General features: G+C 37.5%; 1 protein-coding gene across 1 annotated transcript; it reads right to left on the bottom strand.

Annotated features, from left to right (window-relative positions):
* Positions 1-496: 496 nt before the first annotated feature.
* LOC109047620 (wiskott-Aldrich syndrome protein homolog 1-like) lies at positions 497-14,626 on the bottom strand. The gene is made up of 4 exons (XM_042740086.1): positions 14,069-14,626; positions 4,487-4,602; positions 678-760; positions 497-604 (listed from the first exon to the last, which is right to left on the bottom strand). The coding sequence occupies exons 1-4, from the start codon at positions 14,464-14,466 to the stop codon at positions 497-499; spliced, it is 705 nt and encodes a 234-aa protein (XP_042596020.1). The 5' UTR covers positions 14,467-14,626.
* Between the last annotated feature and the right edge of the window lie 7,421 nt (positions 14,627-22,047).

The raw sequence follows: 22,047 nt of genomic DNA, 5'->3' as shown, positions 1-22,047 counted from the left end.
AATGAAATCCTGAAATGTTCAAAAGTCAGTGTGAGATCAACACACGCACGCACCCCTCTCGTACAACCATCCCACATCAATCACATTTTAATCACGTGGACGCTGGTTCATCCCGAGTCTTCCCAGAATTGTCTTAGCATTTTATTGGCATGTTATACGCATGTAGACGCTGTTCAGAGAGCTGGAGATCGAACCCAACTCTTCGATCCATGAACTCCGTCTGAGAGAGAGAGAGCGAGAGAGAGAGAGTGAGAGAGAGAGAGAGCGAGAGAGATGAGATCAGCACACAACAACAAACTAAATTTAACTGCACAGAAACAATTCAGGAACGTACACATTTCCAAAAAACAATTCAGGAACGTACACATTTCCAAAATTGCTAACGGCAGCAAAATAAAAGTGACTAACAGAATCAAAAAATTCAGTACCAACACATATCCAAAACTTCCTAACTGCAACAAAATAAAATAAACTCACTTCATCTCCTTGGGAACCATCAAGGACATCTATTGGAGTAGCACCTGTCGTCGCTGGACAACGGCTGCCCACACTTGTAATAGTTCTGGGAGGGAGGCTTCGTCGCCTTGGGAACCATCAAGGACATCTATTGGAGGAAGCAGCTGTCTATCATACAGCGTCTGTCGCTATTGGACAATTCTGGGAATGAAACAACGCACCTTGCTGGCCATGTCTATGAGTTTAGCGTCTCTGCTGGGCTCTCGCTCCTCATATTCATCTGAACTTTCATCTGAGTCCAACTCTACACAGAAGAGAACAGAATGAGGGGAACAGAAGAGATAAAGAGATACAGATACATTTCAATGCAACATTACTGTATCTCACAATGCAATGCGCCCGACTCGACCTTCCAAATGCTGTGTGATGAATGAACTGAGAAAAAAATCTGATTTTAACATCTTACTGACTCAAAAATAAGACATAAGACAATAAGAAAATATATTATTATAATTATAAAAATATTGTTAAAAATCATAAGGGTCAATTTTTTTTTAAATTGAGATCTGAATAAATAATCTCTCCATTGATGTGTGGTGTGTTAGGAGGACAATATTTGTCTGAGATACAACTATTTGAAAATCTGGAATCTGAGGGAGCAAAAAAAAATCTAAATATTGAGAAAATCATCTTTAAAGTTGTTCAAATGAAAGTTCTTAGCAATGCATATTACTAATCAAAAATTAAGTTTTGATATATTTACGGGTAGGAAATTTACTAAATATCTTCATGGAACATGATCTTATCTAATATCCTAATGATTTTTGGCATAAAAGAGAAATGTATAATTGTGACCCATACAATGTATTGTTGTCTATTGCTACAAATATACCTGTGATACTTATGACTGCTTCTGTGCTGCAGGGACACATTTTTTAACACTAAATTGTGTAAAAGTGCAAAACTGCATGATTTTTTAGGGAAAATTTCCCAAAAAATAGGCACAGCTGGCCAATCAGACTGGAACTTGCAATTCTGACAAGACAGTTTATTCAAAACTATTCACACACACACACACACTCTCTCTCTCTCTCTCTCACACACACACACACATTAACACACACTCTCTCTCTCACACACACACACACATTAACACACACTCTCTCTCTCTCTCTCTCACACACACACACACATTAACACACTCTCTTTCTCTCTCTCTCTCTCACACACACACACACACACACACACACACATTAACACACACTCTCTCTCTCTCTCTCTCTCTCAAACACACACACACACACTCTCTCTAAACACACACACACACACACACTCTCTCTCAAACACACACACACACACACACTCTCTCTCAAACACACACACACACACACACTCTCAAACACACACACACACACACACACACACACACACACACACACACACACACACACACACACCTCAAACACACACACACACACACACCACACACACACAACACATAAGTTTCAAGTATTATCTAATTTATCTTATTTAATCTTATTTAATGCTAACACAAACACAAAAAAAAACTATAAAACACACAACCACACAAAAAAAACAAATATATAAAACAAAAAACAAAACCCAAAACACAACACACACACACACACTCTCAAACACACACAAACACACACATACACACACACACACACACACACACTCTCTCTCTCTCAAACACACACACACACACACACACACACACAGTAAACACACACTCTCGCTCTCGCTCTCTCTCTCACACACACAACACACACACACACACAGACTCTCAAACACACATACACACACACAACACACACCAAACACACAAACCACAACATCACACACCCACACACCACACACCTCATCAAACACACACACACACAAACACACACACACACACACCACACACACTCTCTCTCTCACAAACACACCACACACACACACACACACACAAACACAAACTCTCTCTCTCTCTCTCTCTCTCTCTCACACACACACACACACACACTAACACACTCTCTCTCTCTCTCTCACACACACACACACACACACACACACACACACAACACACACTACCATACTCTCTCTCTCTCTCTCTCACACACACACAAACACACACACACACTAACACACACACTCTCTCTCTCTCTCTCTCACACACACACACACACAACACACTAACACCACACAAAACTCTCTCTCTCCCACAACTACCCACACACACACACCTAACACACTAACACACGCTACTTGCTCTCTCTCTATCTCACATCACACACACACAAACCACACACTCACACTAAACACACTCTTCTCTCTCTCTTCTCGCTCTCTCACACACACACCACACACTAACACACTAACCACTTCACACTCTCGCTCCTCGGCTCTCTCTCACCCGCACACAACACACACACACACAACCACTCTCTAAACTTCTCGCACTCCCAACACTCTCTCTCGCCTCCTCACACCACCACTTACACACTAATCTCACACACACACACACCACACCGACACTAACCAAAACTCTCCTCATCTCTCTCTACTCTCTCTCGGCCTCACACACACACAACACACACATACCACACACCTAACACCAGCTAAAACTCTCTCTTCTTCCACATCACACTCACACACCACAGCTAACACACACTAGTCCTCTCTCCTCTCTCGCCACACCACCACACCACCAACCGTACACAACACGCACACATGCATTAAACATGTGGGCAGCGTTGAAAGATTTAAAAGTGTCCAAAAAAACAAGACGACTGAAAACGCACCGCCAGCGAGGAGACTGTTTCCAGTCGCTAAGCATCTCACATCTCTGATGAGGACGAGGAAGGGTGGTTCGTTTCTGGTTACTGTAACGATTGATTAAAATTGGCGAATAGCCTTAAACATGAGTAACGTAAACTGTTTTCAGACGGTTCATGCTTGTAACAACCACGCACACTGCATGTATTCTCACACCTCAGCTGCCCATCCACAGATTCATGCATTCCCAAAACAAAACTTTTCACTCGCCAGCCACCTGCACACACACATACACGCATTTTTAAAATAACCATTAGAGAGAGGAAGACCACAATAATTATTACAATCCCGCTTCTGTTAATACCTTTAATTATACACTACTGACAGTGTTCAAATTTGGGATCTGTCTATTTTGCTAAGTTTAAAAGCTGACTCAAGAAGGAAAAAAACAAAACAAAAAAATAAAAAAAAAATACATAAAAAACACAAAAAACAGTATCCATCGACTCAAGAACGCCCCCCAGGAGGTCTCAAAAAAGTGGCCAAAAAAATTCATAAAAAATATTAATAAAAATAAAAAAAGAAAAACAAGTGAAAAAAAGAATAAATAAATAAATAATAAATAGATATAGAGATAATCATATAAATATATCGCTATATATATATATATATATCATGCATATATGATATAGATCTATATTGTTATATCTCTTGTTTTTTTTTTTTTTTTTGTGTTTTTTGTTTGTATAGTGTCTGTACTAAATAAATATTTTTAAATTGATGTTTTGTTACTGATTTTTTTTGGGTTTTTTTTTTTGAAAAGCTAGACAAAACCGTAAAGAGCTAATTTTGGCTATTTAATGTTTGACCAATGGCATGTCAAAGACTGAAATCATAGTGAATGTTTTCTACATAAAAAAAATCCTCAACAAACATAAAAATAAAAAAAAAAAAAATAACAAATCATATAACAAACAACTAATTAATAACACCACAAAAAATGAAATAAAACATAAAGAAATTAATGGTTGATATCAAACTTTGATTGCGTGGTATATATCAATTTTGAGATCAAGATCTCTAATCATAATGAAATTTTAAGACGCTTGTAGCCTGGATTTCCGCAGACAGGGTCACATGTTATCGCAATGGGGAATAAACCATGGCAAAATATATGTGGGATAAAAATCTTGAAAAAATAACCTTTCAAGATAACGTATCTCAAGGTTAGATGTAATGCGTTACTCACGGTTTCTGTTCGGCGGCGGTGGGGCGTCTCTCCTTCGGCTCTCGTTCAGAGGTCTGATGATCCGAGGCGGGACGTCTGGGACTGGATCCGTGTCTGACGGATCATCTGCAGGAGCGCTGGAGGAGCAGACAGAGGAAGAGTCATCACTACTCAGCTCAGAGGAGCAGCCCACCGAAGAGAGAGCTGCACGCCTCGGTGACGTTTAATATTTTTAGAAGGAAGTCAAAGCTGCATGTTTTTGATCAAAAATCCATTACAAATAGTGAAATATTATTCTAATGTAAAATAGCTGTTCTCTATGTGAAAATGTGTTAAACTGTAATTTATTTCTGTGATGCGCAGCTGTATTTTCAGCATCAGTCTTCAGTGTCACATGATCTTCAGAAATCATTCTAATATGATGATTTGTTGCTCAAAGAAAAACATTTTCTGATTTTATCAAATGTTAGAAACACACAATTATATATTTTTGTGGATACTGTGTTACATTTGTGTTTTTCAGGATTCTAAAAGTGAATAGAAAGATTTCTAAAGAAACAGCGTTTATTTCAAATTAGACGCACATCTTTGTTGTAACATTATAAATCACTTTACTAACTGGCATCTTCTGATCCAATGGTTTAATGTATCCCTCCGATGGATTCAAAGTATCAATTTGTAATCTTTCTGCCCGCAAAACCCTTTTTGAATGGTTAATGTATCACAACAGTAAAATGTGACGCTGAAGCCTGGAGGAAAAGATGCTGGAATTCAGCTTTGATCACCAGGAAATAATTACAGTGTTTATCAGTTACCTCACACAGTTATTTTTAATTTAATATTCACCAGTTTTACTGTAGCAGCTCTAGCAGAATGAGACTACATTCATGCCGCTCGTATAGTTTCTGCTGATAAACACAGCAGACAGTAAGTCTTTCAAATAGGACCGTCTATAAATAACCCTGAGTAAATGTGAATAAAATTGGTGCTGGAGGTTGGCCGTGTTTCAGCTCAGCTGTCTGAACGTTCGCCCCGACATTTACAGAGCTAATACAAGGAATCTCACAGTGTTTATTTCAGAATCTGAGCGGCGTTTGTTGAACGTTTCTCGGAGCTGGAAACTACATTTCCTGCCTCCCCCTGTGTTAAAGATCAGCGCCGGTGTGGTACGTCACACATACTGGCTGCGTCCTTCCTGAGTCCACGACGAACAACATCGGTTTACAAAACAAAACATTCTGCAACAGACGCACCGACACGCACTTCAGCTGTTGAATTCAGAAAACACTCTCTAGCATAAGAAAAGCTATCAGAAGAACAGACCAAATCCAGAGAGATGTTCAGTTCCCGTGTTTAACTGCTATAAGACTAACCAACGCACATCATTCTACTCTTTGCTGTCACTCCTCAATTTACCCAACGAGTTTCATTCATGCATCAAACTGTTTTGGTGTAGTTTTTTGTAATTATGAACTCCACCGCAGATTTGCATTTGGACAACTTAACATATGTTTATCGGTTCACTCATTTAGCAGATGCTTTTAATCCGAGCGAATCTTTTTTTCAGCACAGGCAAGCAGTAAACAAACCAACAACCGCTACTGGCAATAAATATAGTATGTTTTTTATTCTCAATGCCTGTCAAGAATCTATTTTCATGGCAAAAAAAAAAATAAAAATCCGAAAAAACTTAAAAATCGAAACTTTTTAATGCCCAGTTTTCTACCCCACTTGAAACTATTCCTGTTGACAGAAAGGGGAATCTTGCAGGGAACAATGCACTGCTAATAAAACGAAGGTTTGGCGTGTAACAAATAAAGAACCATATGATCCATGCATGCAGCAGCTTCCATATGAACAACCATTTTAGAGAGCCGAGACGGACTGAGATGACTTGCCGAGTGTTTCACCGTTTCATGGGCTCATTGTGAAAACAGAAACGGCTGCTTTCTGACAAGCGCTGTGAAAACTGAAAACCTGGAAACACAACAGCTACTGGACTCTGGCAGCACTGCAGAAACCTGCTCACATATGTGGCTCAGCACCTTCTACGGCTGGGATCCTGAGGAGACTGACTGTTCCTCTCATCAGTGCTCATTTAAAGTGAAAAACATATATAAACATTTTTTTTTTAAATAAACACTTCCAATAACAACAGCATCTATCTCTGTTGTCTTCTCACAACAAAACAACACAGCAACATATAGTTTAGAGCTGTTTAAAAACAGTGCTGGCTCTGTGCAGAAGCTTCTCTCACTGAGTTCACCCCCCGAACACTTTTTCACTGAAGAAAGCTTTATTTTATGAAAACCTCAACGTCATAATACTCAAATAACTTCATAATGCAGGACTTCTAAAACCCAACAGCTTCGAAACCTCAACGCTGATCGTCCAAGCAAAAGAGGTAATTAAAAACACGCACAATGAAAAGAACAAACACAACAGATTAGACACAAAGTACATAAGGAAACAGAACAACAAACATTCACTTCCACATTGAACTTACATGCTCAAGCAACCCACAGACAAAAACCAGAGAGCTACACAAACAAAACTAAGAACCGAAATCCTGTTACACACTGATAAACGTCAGGAGGAGCGAGAGATCAGTGAATACAGTCCAGTGAACGAGTGTGACAAAAACCAGAGAGCTGGAGAACCACGACGAGGACGAGAGAACGAGACCTAAACCAACCACACAGAAGACAGGCGCGACACCACTGGAAAAGTCCGCTTTACGACATGGAACTGTGCGCTGAGATCTTCAAAAAAAACAAAGAGCTTCCTGAAATCTGCCTCGCTGTTTCTCCAGTTCACAAAACCAGCGGTGATCGAAACGTAGTAATGCAAACGAACCCTGCGTTTACGAAATCCCTCGTTTAAAAAAACTAAAATTTCTGTATAACGGTAGGATTTTGCATTAGGCTGAAAATTAACCATGCATTTATTTATTTCATTGTGAAATTATTTTATCAAAAATTACAATGTTGGTATCATAAAAAAAGGGTGATTGTTAAGTGTAAAATGGTGAGAAATAGTACTTAAATATAATTTTTATTTAACACCAACACGTAAAACAACTATGAAAAAGTATATTTTGCATATTACAAAATATATTATTTTTGCACTGCATTGCAACATTATTTTAGTTCTAAATTCAATTCCATTTTTTGTAATAAAAAAAATGTTAAAAAGTCATGTGAAATAAATTGATATATTATTAAACTTGTAAGTTCCTACATCACGGGAGTCTTTAAATCATTATTACACGCAACTTTAACAATAATTACATTTAGAAATTAAAATCAATAAAAAGTGAATATAAAAAAAAAAAATAATATTAAAAATATAATATAAAAATTAATAAAAAAATATAAAAAATAAATATATAAAATTATAATATATAAAAACTATTACATATTAAATCAGTAATAATTAATTATTTTATATTAAAAATATAAACAAAAATATTACAAATTATTTATTTTACCAAAAAAATTCACATTGCTGAGAACTGTATAATGGAGAATCACTCAAATTTCTAGCAACACCCACTTAAAAGTTACGTTTATAGGGACGTACATATGCATTGAGCAATGTTGAATTATTATCATCTTTTTTTAAATAAAGTAATGAGAGTACTTAATCTTCATGAATGTCTGATAACTATAACTTTCAAAAATGTCTCAGAAACTGAATCTTAAACCACAACTTCTCAATCAAAACTGACAGTAAATGATCTATCTGGAAAATCGCTAGAACTCTTTTCAAGACGTTTGTGGGAATACAGTTGTGTGTGTTTGGAGGAGGCGTCACGCACGGCATTGTGGGTCAGAAGCGCATCGTTTGAGGAAACGACAGGAGAACTTCCTGTCTCACTCGTAGGTCTTTCAGGGTGTCTTGGGGAGGGGAGGTATCTAAAGCACATCAGCTTGTCACCGGGGTTCCTCAGGGATTCTGTTCTTGAACCCCCTTCTCTTCCCACCACAAACACCGACATCATGGGTCCCATCATACAGGCACATGGCCCTTTCCCTACCATTGCTATGCTTGACCTGATTAGGATGGGCGATATGACCAAAATCCTTATGTTTCACGATATGAGAAATTTTATTCATGATAACGAACATATTATCTGATATATTTATTTTCTTTTTATAGGTTTAGGTTTTAAGATTTGATACCATAGAATTTTCATAATCCTTGTCACCAATGATCATATCAACCTAATACAAGACCAATAAACTAATAATAAAAAAAAAAAAAAAAAAAAAAACGTTCACTGGAGATACATAAACAGTCAATGATGAATTAAGAACAAGGAAAACTTACAAGCAATAGGGCAAGAACGTACGATAACTAAGAAACTATAATGTGTAATGATTAGTTTTTCACTGTGTAAGTTATGTACCATCTATCTATCTATCTATCTACACACACACACACACACACACACAACACACACACCACCCATATATTATATCCGAATAATCATTAGCATTATTTGTTTATGTATTTTCTTCTTATTCTAGTTACAAAAGTGATTAAGTCATGAGCAGTGAGAGATTTTCATGAATGGCAGACAGGACGAATATTGGACAGCTTCCCCTTTAAGACCCCCCCCCCCCGGAAGTCGGATCCAATATACTGTTACATATATGCTGCTTTCTCTCGCAACTGTTTACAATCATTTAAAACCTAAATTACTGTGTTTATGAGGAATACTTGCATTTGGACGCATATAAGTGTTTATGAAATCGTTCAAAGCCAATAAAGCGACAAAAATGCTCACGAGCTCTATTAGCAGCTGATGCGCAGCTCACGCACTCCTCTCACAGAAACAGAGACAGCGCGCGCATATAGATCTGTTTTTGTGTTCAAGCGGGCCTAAAATCAGCAGTTCATACATGTAAAAAAAAAAAAAAAAATTTTTATATATTTGTTTTTATGTTTGAGCTTATATATCTTTATATCATAACGTCTGAGTAATTCTGATTCTTGAACAGTAAACTTTGAAGTGTCACCGAATTTCTTGTTTTATTTTTACATACTGTTTTGGGATTATGTAACTAGTCAGAAAGACTCATAAGCAGAAACATTATATTTTTGGGTATGTCATTTCTGTCTCTATGCTGAAAATGGGGGTATACTGTTAAGGGGTCAAATTGCAGTGCTTAAAAACACATGCAAACATTAAGTGGACATTAATCGTCCATCCGATTTAAATCGTCATATCGCCCAGCACTACTGATGACACACAGCTCTATCTTTCATTTCAACCAGATGATCCAACAGTAGCTGCACGGATCTCAGGCTGCCTGGTGGACATCTCTGCATGGATGAAAGAACATCACCTACAACTCAACCTGACAAAGACTGAGCTTCTTGTCTTTCCTGCCACTCCAACTCTACAGCATGATTTCTCCATCCAGCTAGGTTCTTCTAGTATTGCCCCATCAACTTCAGTCAGAAATCTTGGTTTAACCTTCGATGACCATCTGACCTTCAAAGACCACATTGCAAAAACTGCTCGATCTTGCAGGTCTGCATTGCACAACATCAGAAAGATCAGGCCCTATCTAACGGAGCATGCTGCACAGCTTCTTGTCCAGGCCCTTGTCATTTCTAGGCTGGACTACTGCAATGCTCTTCTGGCTGGACCATCAAGCACAATCAAACCTCTACAAATGATTCAGAATGCAGCTGCACGACTGGTCTCCAACGAGCCCAAAAGAGCCCATATCACACCTCTCTTTATCTCCCTGCACTGGCTACCATTTGCGGCTCGCATCGAGTTCAAAAGAACAGCCACAGGCTCAGCACCCGCCTACTTCTACTCGCTATTATGAATCTACATCCCCTCCAGAAGTCTGAGATCCATTAGTGAGTGACGTCCGTGTTACCATCACAGAGAGGCTCAAAATCACTTTCCAGAACATTCTCGTTCACTGTTCCTGGCTGGTGGAATGATCTTCACACCCCTATCCGGAATGCAAAATCCCTGACAATTTTCAAGCGACAGCTGAAAACTCATCTCTTTCGAAGCTACTTGACTTCATTGTGAAAATATATTTTTTTTTAAATAAAAACATAAAAAAATGGTCTTTCTCTTTATTTATTCCTTCTCTTTCTAGCTTGTACTTACTTAAACAATGTCTAAAACTTCCTGTGTCTGTTTGCCTCTTTAAGATGAATCGCTTTATGTATCCCCCAATTGTAAGTCGCTTTGGATAAAAGCATCTGCAAAATGACTAAATGTAAATGTAACTGCTGACATCTAGAGCTCACATGCAGAACAACTACTGATCACAGCAAACACTAAACACTACTGAACGAGTCCAAAATTAACTCACTGACGACAGTCAATCCAAGTGCAGAACAATGACCGTCGCACGCCTTCAAACTACTGCAGAATCTACACTGTTTGTCACAAAAATACATGAAAAAGAGGCTACATTTATACAGTTTTAAGCCACAGGAATCCAGTTTCATTGCTGATTCATTTTCTTAGCTAATTTTGGACCTGTGACTCAATCCAGATTAAAAACTACCCGTATCTCTGTTTTAATGGACAAAATCTGGCTCAAAATATACAGTAGCAGATAGGGCTTATTCATGTAAACACTGGTCAGTTATGTATTAAGTGAACTTAAACAGTATTCCACCTGCATATCAAACAATAAAAGACAATCACTCACTGCTCTTGACTCAAGGACTTTTGTAACTTAAGAAACAAAACAAGCTCAACACCTAAAATTAATATAATTAAAATTTAAATATTAATATTCTGTATGCTGTTACCATAATCAAACAAAATAAAAAAAAACTTAAAGCACTCTTTGTATTGTTTTTGACCTTTGCTTTTTTTGTTTTTATTGTATTACTGGCAGTTTAATTATTTTCAATAATGTTTGAGGACTTTTATCACTAATATAAAGTTTTGTTCATTTGACCCACTAATAATCGCGATTACAATGTTGACCAAAATAATCACAATATTGATATTTTCCACAAAATAGAACACCCAGTAGTAGAATAATAAAAAAAAACTATAAAAAAAAAAAATCCAGATTAAAAACAACTTGCGTTTATTGGCCAATCTCTGTCTCCAAAAATGTTTTTTTAATTATTTAATTAATTAAAAAATTGAAAATTATAAATTAAATTAAATTAAATTAAATTAAATTAAATTAAATTAAATTAAATTAAATATTAAATTAAAAATTTAATTAAATTAAATTCAAAGTAAAAATTTAATTAAATTAAATTCAATTAAAAAATTAAAATAAATTAAATTAAATTAAATTAAAATCAAAAATTAAAATTTAATTCAATTAAATTTAAATTAAATTAAAATTAATTAAAATTAAATTAAAATTAAATTAAATTAAATTAAAAGAAGGGTTTTCCTAAATAATCACATTACACTAGCAGTGTATTCTCCTCACCAGCAGTCCCAGTGCTCACCAGAGGGCGGCGCTCTCACCGTCAGCATTCATGCAGTGCTCAATCACAAAACCCGAACACACTCCCACTGGCAGGGAGAGCTTGTCATGTCTTTTTCCAGCTCTGACTCATTTGCACTGGTCGGTTTGACCCGTGTGACGGTCTGCAGGCCTCATGTCTCAATGACCTCGAGTCAGCGCACAGGAAACACAAACACTACGGATGTGCAAGAGCATTGTGTAAAAGCACTGAGTCATGAGCGTTCGCTGTGTTCACAATAACACAATGTGCTTAGTATGCAGGTCCTCAATTTGCATGGAATCTCACAAGGCAATGCACTTCACCTTCCATCTCCGTTGTGATGAATGAACTGCAACTCAAACATTGCTTCTTCCCATTTATTTTACCAGTAGGGTTTTTAAAAAGTCTTTAAGAATTATAAACCATGAACCAAACCAACCAGCAACGAGGAGGAACTCAACAAAGTGTTTGAAAATCAGACAAAGATACAAGACTGTGATCTTAACGAGAGAAAAATCTATAATCCCGTAAAGCATTGTGCATTAAATAATCAAATTAAAAACTATGGAGAAATCTAAAACAAATGCCTTAAACAACTGATGGAGATTTCAGTGCAGGATCATGGGTAATGTAGTTTTTCACCATAATTCCACTGTTAAATGTGATTATATAAAAACAACCTCGTAGCTCAAAGTACGTCTGTCTTTAAAGAGTTTATAAGTTACCATTACAAATAATAGAAATACTAAAATACAGTTTCATTACTGGTGTATTTTCTGCTAATTTTGGACCCGTGACTTAATACGGTTTAAAAAATACCCAGATTTTTTTAAAGCATTTTCCTCGTATTATTTCTGAACATATATGTATAAGACAAGTTTGTACAAGATGTAGTTGTAGTTCATGCATCTTTTCTGCTATTTAAGATATTTATTTAACTAAATTAATTAAGGGTTAATAAAGAAAAAGTTACATGAATCGTTGTAATTACATTTTAATTTATATTTACATCATCACATCGCACACTATTCTTGACTAAATATCTTTTGTAACTTTCATAAGTGTAGCGGACCTCATCTGAATGATGACCAAAACTTTACTGATGTTTTATTAAGTTCATTGTGTCCTTTTTCACAATTTTTTCACTGCTTTTATTACCCATATAGCACCGTAGACTAGGAAACCCGTCAAAATAAGAGTCCTGTCTTAGTAAAGAAGACCTAATACATATTTAAATTTACAAAAAAAATATTAAAATGTATACAAAAACAAATTAGAAGATCAATCGTGACAAAGTCTGTTACAATAAAGAAGGATTAATATGTATTTAGTTTATACAGTGAAGTGTTATTTTACATTTGTTTACTTTATTTCTGTACCTGAAAACTGTTAAACCTACCTTAAAAGCACGGTTTATTTAATATGTGTCTTTGTTCTGTTGTATTTATGTAGGCCATGGATTCAATCCATGTTCATTAGAAATTATTTGATGATGCAGCAATAGAACTGCTAGTATAATTTAATGCATGTGTTTTTGAACAAATATCGGTATCGGCCAATAAGTGTTTGTTAAAATCGGTATCGACCACAAAATAATCCTATCAGTGCATCCCTAATATGTTTATAACCTGGTCCACAAAACCATCATAAGGGTCAGTTTTTCAAAACTGATTTATATATCTTCTGGAAGCTGAATAAATAATCTCTCCATTGATGTGTGGTTTGTTAGGAGGACAATATTTGTCTGAGATACAACTATTTTGAAAATCTGGAATCTGAGGGAGCAAAAAAATCTAAATATTGAGAAAAATCATCTTTAAAGTTGTTCAAATGAAGTTCTTAGCAATGCCATATTACTAATCAAAAATTAAGTTTTTTGATATATTTACAGTAGAAAATTTACAAAATATCTTCATGGAAACATGATCTTAATATCCTAATGATTTTGATTCATAAAAGAGAAATGTATAATTGTGACTCATACAATGTATTGTTGTCTATTGCTACAAATATATCTGTGCTACTGATGACTGCTTCTGTGCTGCAGGGACACCGCGGTGGTAACAATCTGTCATCGTCACAGCCCTATTACAAACTAAACATTGCAGCAGTTGACAGATAATGTGTGCCTTGTACCTGGACGTGGGCGGGCTTCCGGATGACGTGCTTCTGGGATTCGTAGTCCTGGAGCAGACAGAGACGCGAGGAGGTGGAACAGGGGGTCTGTACGGGCCGTCTGTGGGCTCTTTAGAGACGCCCACGGCGTAGCTCTTAGGAGGAAGAGGAGGAGCGCCCATTTCTCCCTGAGCAGGAGACAAACACTGTTCATACAGGTGGAAGCGCTCCGAGGAGGAGGAGGAAGAGGGAGACACAGGAGACGGTTTCCTCTCGCTCGTCTGGAGTTGCTGCGCCGGCCCTTTAAGAGGCAGGTTTTCAGGGCGTGGCCTGGGAGTTGGCATGGGCTTGATTCGTTCAGCAGGTGCAGCCGTTTCCTTTTGTTCAGGGATGCTGATAGGCTCAGGAGCGGTCGCCATGGTTACCGATCCGGGCGTGAAGGGAACGGGAGGTCGATTGGGCGTGACTCGAGGCGGGACGGGAGGCGGGCGTCTAGCTGCGGCGCTGTTTTCGTCCGACGCTCTGAATTTGGTCCTCTCTCGGGCGACGGGCCTGTCCTCCTCTCGCTCCAATTTCGGGTTCCTCAAAATCCATTCGCGACTCCGAGGGGCGGAGTCAAATGGCGCAGGCTGCCTCCGAGGAAGTCCGCGTCCTGTGTAGGACCCTCCGGGCAGCGCGCAGCACCATACGAAACTGACAAGTCTGGGCGGAGACTTAGCATATTGACCACGCCCACCAAAGCCGTTCCCACGCCCCGCCTCCTGGAAGGCCGGGAAATACAGATAGAAGCGCTACAGCAACACACCCAAAGTAATACTCACCCACTGGGAACACCCCAGCGAAACATCACTGGAACAGAACCTCTAGTGAGAGAAAGAGAGAGAGAAGGACTGTGGTGTATGACCTAGTCTCCATGGGGACGAGCTACAGGGATCATCACTGGCACACGAGAAAAACCCCCCCCCCAAAAACAAAAAAAAAAAAAAACACAGTGAAAAAAAAAAAACAACTTCGAGCGAGGAAAGAGAGAGAGAAATCAATACAGGACTGACGACGGATTTATTTGTTTATTGATTGTGAGTCAGAATTTATTTATTCATTATTAATTTGTTTATTGTGAGTCAGAATTTATTTGTTTGTTTGTTTATTTGTTGTGACCCAGTATTTATTTATTTATTGTGAATCAGAATTTATTTATTTATTCATTATTCGTTTGCTTGTTTATTATTAATTAATTAATTATTAATCAAAATTTATTTATTTATTCATTTGCTTGTTTATTATGAGTCATTTATTTATTTATTTATTTATTTATTTATTTATTGTGGTTGAATCAGCATTTGATTGTATTTATTCATTATTCATTTGCTTGTTATAGAGAGTCATATTATACTTAGGTTTATTTATTTATTGTGAATCAGAATTTATTTATTGATCCTTATTAGTTTGCTGGTTCTATTATGAGTCTCATTACTTTATTTTATTTAATTTATTTATTGTGAATCAGAAATTTATTTATTATAATTCTATTTGCTGGTGTTGTTGTTCATTATTTATTTGTTTATTTATTGATTGATTATTGACAGAATATATACATAATTTATATATTTATTTGTTCATTATTTATTTGTTTATTTATTGATTGATTATTGTCAGAATTTATAGATTTGTTTGTTTGTTTATTGTGAGTTAGCATTTATTTATTTTGAGTCAGAATTTATTTATTTATGACTTATTTGTTTATTATTAGTCAGTATTTATTTATTGATGTATTGTGAATCAATTTATTTATTTATTCATTATTTATTTATTTGTTTATTTATTGTGAGTCAAAATGTGTCAATAATGTTTTTATTTGTTATTAATTAATATATTTATTAATACATAATTAACCAAAACATAATTATCAATTTATTTTCATTTTTGATAAATTATCGAGAATTTATTGATTGTTTGTTTGTTTATTGTGAGACAATTTATTTATTTATTAGTTTTTTTTATACATTGTGAGTCAGTATTTATTAATGTATTTAATTTCCTTTTCTCTTTCTTTTTTTTGACCCGTTTCTGAATAGATCGCTTGGCTAGTTGTTTACTTTGTACTAAAGGATTGTTTTTTTAATTCAAAAAGATTAAAAGTAGATCTTAAAAGTTGCCAAATAAGAAATAACAAATAAAGGAAAAAATATTAAAAGTAAAAATAATAAAATTTCAGATTAGACATTACACATAATAAATACAAAAAACCAATCGTGGGAATATCGGCGAGAACTCGTGGGTGAATTTCTGGCCATACATATTGTGTCACATGACCTATAATGAGACCAAGCGCTGCATCTTATGTCTGTAACATTCACTTTTTGCATGCATGTTGTTTTAAAGCCGCTTCACAGAGACGTGTCTTTAGTGCTCCAGTGAACAGCATTACGTGAATCATGAGCGTGTTAAAGAAGACTGTAGGCATGAGATGCATTCAGAAGTCATATACTGTAAAACACAAGTCTGTCACTATCTCTCGTCGAAACTGAACCTGCAGGCATGAACTATTCTGTTCCTCATATTTTCACTCTGCTGAGTGAAGAAAAAGGAGAAAAAGAACTTCAGTAATCCGAGACATGTTTACTAAAGCAGATCAGATCATCACATGAAGACTATTATACAAGAGCAAAAACATGCATAGTAGCTGATCCAAGAGCCTGAGGAAATCTGTTTTATTTTCTCTCAAATTCTGTGTTTTTCGTTTTAATTTGTCTGGATATTCTTGGATTCTGGATATATTTTCTCTGAATATTTCATTTAAATGATTTCATTAAATTGTCATTTAAGAATGTCTAATCAACCTCATTTATAAAACTTTTACAATTCAATCATTTATTAAAAATTCAACAATATTAGGGGCCTAATATGAAATGCATTTTACTGTTTTTAAACATTCTGTGTTTTCTGTTTTAACTTTTATTTATTTTTATGTAATATAAATTTAGTATCAAAATGAATGCATAAAAAACTTTTTAAAACAAATATTTAAATTAGGTTTTTAATTACATGTTATTAATGTATTAAATTAAAATTAAATATCATTATTTTTCATCTCAAGGTAAATGCACCTTGAATTTAATGATGTTTTAGATATTTGTAATGGGAAAAAACATACAGAGGAAGATGTTCATTATTATTACTATTTTATTATGAATTTTTATTTAGTTTTTATTTATTTATAGTATATCCCATTATTATTATTATTATTATTATTTTTTTATTTATGTATTTATTTTTCCCATTTATTAATTTATTTATTTTAGGCTTATGTATTAATTTTTCCATTTTTATTTATTATTATTATTATTTATTTATTTATTTATTTTTTGCACGTAAATGTAACCATTTAATGCCATTATCAAACCTCCTTATAAAAATTTAAGACGTTCTGCTTCTGATTTAATGGACCTTTTTACCACCTATTTAATTTGTGGAAGTGCCAACCCCCCCATGCACACAACCCACCCACTTTTTAAGACATTGTATAAACCATGGGTTTATTCTCCATTAATATTGGGATTCTGTATTCTGCCAGGATAAACCACACTCACCTAGACACAAATAACATAAATATCAGAAAAACTTACACCGTTACGATTTCCACTGCAATCTCTTGCAGTTCGTACATGCCTTCTTTCCTCCAGTCGTCCAGTTAGAAGATCTTTCTTTTTTCAGTTGAGCTCTCATCATCTTCAGTCAGATGAGCGACTACAGATATGAGTTAATTAGACCATGACCATCATAACACAGTCGTTTCTAAATCACTTAAGTTAGATGTGTCTGACGTTAGATTTACTGGCGTAATAATGATTATAATACCACTTGACACACTGCTTGCTGCCTGAAATGTTCTGGAACGAGGGACTGAAAGCTTTTGGGGGCTCCATGCACTCATGTAAAAACACCATTCACTCACACACCACACATACACACACCACAACAGTGCACCCCCCATGTCCACCTCCCATCTTTCGTTTTACCACTGGTTCCTCAAAACAGTGACGATTCATCAATCATTATCATAAGTATTCTGTCAACAGGATGCCTGTCAAACACATCTTCACTGATGCTCTTTCGACAACGCAACAAGAGTCGGCTACCTGTGTGCAACACTCAAATAGTTAGCAATGCACAGCTAATCAACGGTGGTGTCCAGTTGTGGAAGCAAATTATGACCACAATTGCTTTAAAAATGCTGAAACTGTTTTGAGCTCGGTTTTATACACGACCTGATGGATCCCATTCAAGACGTTTCTAAGAGTCGCTGATCGTTGAAGAGGAAAATGGATGTAGGATCCATTTCATACGAGCGAGCGTTTCATGTTCAGGTTCCTGTAAAAGTGAACATGCCAAACGCTGCACGTGCTTTACTTTAAACACCCGTCAATTATTTTCAGCCAAAGGCACTTCATCCTCTTTGTGATATAATTAGCTTGAATCAGGAACTATAATGAGACCTTCATCAGATTATCACAAAGAAAGTATTGATGCTCTGTTGTTTGGGGGCTGAAGCTCACGGGTCAAAGCTACAGAATTTATATAATATAAACTTAAGTATGAATAAATATAATTAATAGTCAAAAACAGCTATCTAATCCAAACTCACACTGATCGCGCAATAAAGGCTCTGTGTAGTTAGTTGACCGGTCTCATTGTATAGCATCAATTTACCAGGAAGTGCACTGCAAATAAACACTTCAAAGTGTGAAAACAGCAGGGTGTCGTGAGGGGTGTGAGAGGTGGTATGTGTAGTGTGGTGTGAGGTGAGGTGTATGTGAAGGTGTTGTGCCGTGTGTGTGTGTGTGAGGTGTGTGTGTGCCGTGTGTGCGGTGAGTGTGTGTGTGGAAGTGGTGCTTGTGCGTAGGCGTGCGCTTGTGGTAGTGAGGAACGGTGTGATGTGAGGGTGTGTTGCGAGGTGTGTGCCGCTTTTTCTCATTATTTTTGTGTGTGTGTGTGAGGTGTTGTGATGCCGCCTGAGTCGTGTGTGTGAGGTTGTCTGGGAGTTCTTTTCTCGATCCCACCTGTTGTGTTCCCCCGGCGGATTGTCCCATTGAGAGTGCGGCGTATGGGTTTCTTCGGGTTGTGTGTGAGGTAGGGCTGTACTAGGAATAACGGCAGCATTATCTCGAATATTCGTTCGGTGGGGTGCGCATTAGATTTTCAGTTTGAGATTCGAAATATTCTTTTTTTTTTTTCAAAACGTGACTTCGTGTCGCGACTCTATTTCTCAATCATGCTTGAAAACCGCCCCGTTGGCGTTAAACGTATTAGGTGATTTATTTTCATACTCAGTACTGAATAGGTACAAAATGCCCTCAAGACCTCAGCTGTTTGGGCAGGCACTTTAAATTAAGTCGAGGATGACTCAGACCAAAGGGCCAGTGTGTCAAATATGCGATTGGCAAAACTGGCCGTACCCACAACAGCCCCACAAGTTGACCCATCACCTGAGTTCTGTAAGTAGCAACGCGGCAAAAAAAACAAAAAAAACACCTGCTTTTTTTTTATGAGCTTAATTTGCTATGATGAAATACGGTATTCATTGCAGGGACAATATTTAAAACATACGAGCGTCAGCACAGGCTAATAATAATTGTTTATAGGTTACATCCACAGGTATCGCAGCCATCAAATCATGGATCATACATAAAACCCAAAAACTTCAACAACAGCAGATCTCTGCAATTCCGAAAACCGTTAACAGAGAAAAAGTAATTAGAGGAGAATAACAGATGCCATAGTGGAGTTTGTCGGTCTCATGGATATTGAGGCCCGTTAATTGTAGTTGAAGGCGAAGGACTTCCAGAAAAATTAATGAAGATAATGGAGCCAGACATACACTGTCCCAAAACTGTTCCAGTATTGTCAAACACCCTGTCTCTTACACAATAACAAGCGATCGCTGCGAGGCCAAATGTATGTGCCTCGTTGAAAAAAGCTACGCGCCTTAAGTTTCACGACGGACATATGGACTTTCCGGAGTATGGAGGAGCGTATATGACTGTCACCCTGTCACTTCTATAACTTCAGGATGTGGGGAACCTCTCTGCCCTTCGTTTCGTTACGGTGTCAGTAATTATTACATTTACGATAATAAATTGAATTGTGTTAGTTCAACGATACTGCAGGCTAAATAATAATAAAAAGCATAAAAATAACAACATCGCCGAACATGCTTTCAATTAAATAGCATCCGCTATTTTAAAGATTTAAACATTAACAAAAAGATCAGAATAAGACGAAAATAAATCCCTATATCATAGAATTATAAAAATAATTCTGTCCTAGATATTAGCATTTTGTGGTCATTTTAAAAAAACAATTCATTTATTCTTATTCTAACTGTGTTATAAGCATGCTACCTGGTTCTTTAGTTTATTACAGTTCGTCGTGAAATCACTGTGTTGTTACTAATTTTTAATTTCTGTTTTCGGTGATCTATTTGTTGTAAAGAAATGTTCGTTATTAATACCTTATTAAAGTTCTTTGCTTTCAACCAGGACCTTTGGGTAGTTCTTGTATCACAATTGTGCAACTGTCCGTTTTCGTCGGAGCGTAAACCTTGCCCGTGTATATAGCGTTTACTTTACCCGGAAACTGTTGTATTTAAAAGAATTAGTAATATGTTCTATTCCAAATTATTTAAAGAATGTGTTCTGTCGTGCACCTGTGCCAACTGACATTATTGCACCAAATGCAAACACTGCACCCACTGGGGATGCGTGCCGCACAACACATTTACGATGGCCGCGAAGAGTGAAACGTGAAGTCGTGAAAGATGATACAAATGCAAACCGACCAATATTATTATATATTTAGCCCCACCCACCGAAGCCTCGAATTATTCGATATGATTGCCACCAAGCTTCGAAGCTCAAAAAATGCATTCGGAAACAGCCCTAGTGGAGGTGTGTGAGAGGTGTTGTGCGTGATGTGTTTTGTGTGGATTTTTTGGGTGGTGGTGGTTGTTGTGTGTGCATGCGTTTTGTGTTTTGTGAGGTGTGTGTAGTGAGGTGTGTGTGTGTGAGGTGTGTGTGTGGGACGGTGTGGTTGTAATGAGTGTGGGTGTCGTATGTGTGGTGTGTGGTGGGTGTTTGTGTGGGTGTGGAATGCTGGTGAGGTGTGTGTGTGTGTGTGTGTGTGTGCATAGCGTGTGAGGTGTGTGTGTGTGTGTGTGCATGCGTGTGAGTGTGTGTGTGTGTGTGCATGCGTGTGAGGTGTTTGTGTGTGTGTGTGTGGTGTGTTTGTGTGTTGTGTGTGTGTGTGTGTGTGGTGTTGTCCAGTGTGTGTGTTGTGCAGTGCCCCGTGTGTGTGTGTGTGTGTGTTGCATGCTGTCCAGGTGTGTGGTGTGAGGTGTGTTGGGTGGTGTGTGTGTGTTGTCCAGGTGTGTGTGTGTGGGTGTGTTGTCCAGGTGCCTGTCCCAGTGAGTGTGTGTGTGTTGTGCAGGTGCCCGTCCCAGTGTGTGGCAGCAGCCCAGGTTGTCCAGGTGCCCGGCCCCAGTGAGTGTGTGCGTTGTGGCTGTGCGTGCCCACACCCCAGTGATGTGTGTGTGGGTGTTGTCCAGGTGCCTGTCCCAGTGAGTGTGTGTGTGTGTGTGTTGTCCAGGTGTGTGTGTGTGTGTGTTGTGCAGGTTCCCTCACCTGAAAGTGTGTGGTGGCTGCAAAGCAGCCATCCCCAGGTGGGGCAGCCCTGCCCCAGTGAGTGGCAGGCAGGTGGGTGTGTTGGTTCAGGTGTGTGTGTGTGGTGTTGTCCTTATAAACAACCCAGTGAGTGTGTGTGTGGTGTGTAAGGTTGTCCAGGTGCAGTGTGTGGTGGTGTGTGTGATGATGCGTGTGAGGTTGTGTGTGTGTGTGTGTGTGTGTGTGTGTGGGTGGTGGTGTGGTGTGTGTGTGTGTGTGGTGTGTGTGGGTGGTGTGTGTGTGTTGTGTGGTGTGTGGTGTGTGTGGGTGTGTGTGTGTGGT

This window comes from Cyprinus carpio, chromosome B15 (genome assembly GCF_018340385.1).
Source record: "Cyprinus carpio isolate SPL01 chromosome B15, ASM1834038v1, whole genome shotgun sequence".
In the NCBI taxonomy this organism is placed as follows: domain Eukaryota; kingdom Metazoa; phylum Chordata; class Actinopteri; order Cypriniformes; family Cyprinidae; genus Cyprinus; species Cyprinus carpio.
This window is presented reverse-complemented; position numbering and strand designations above follow the sequence as displayed.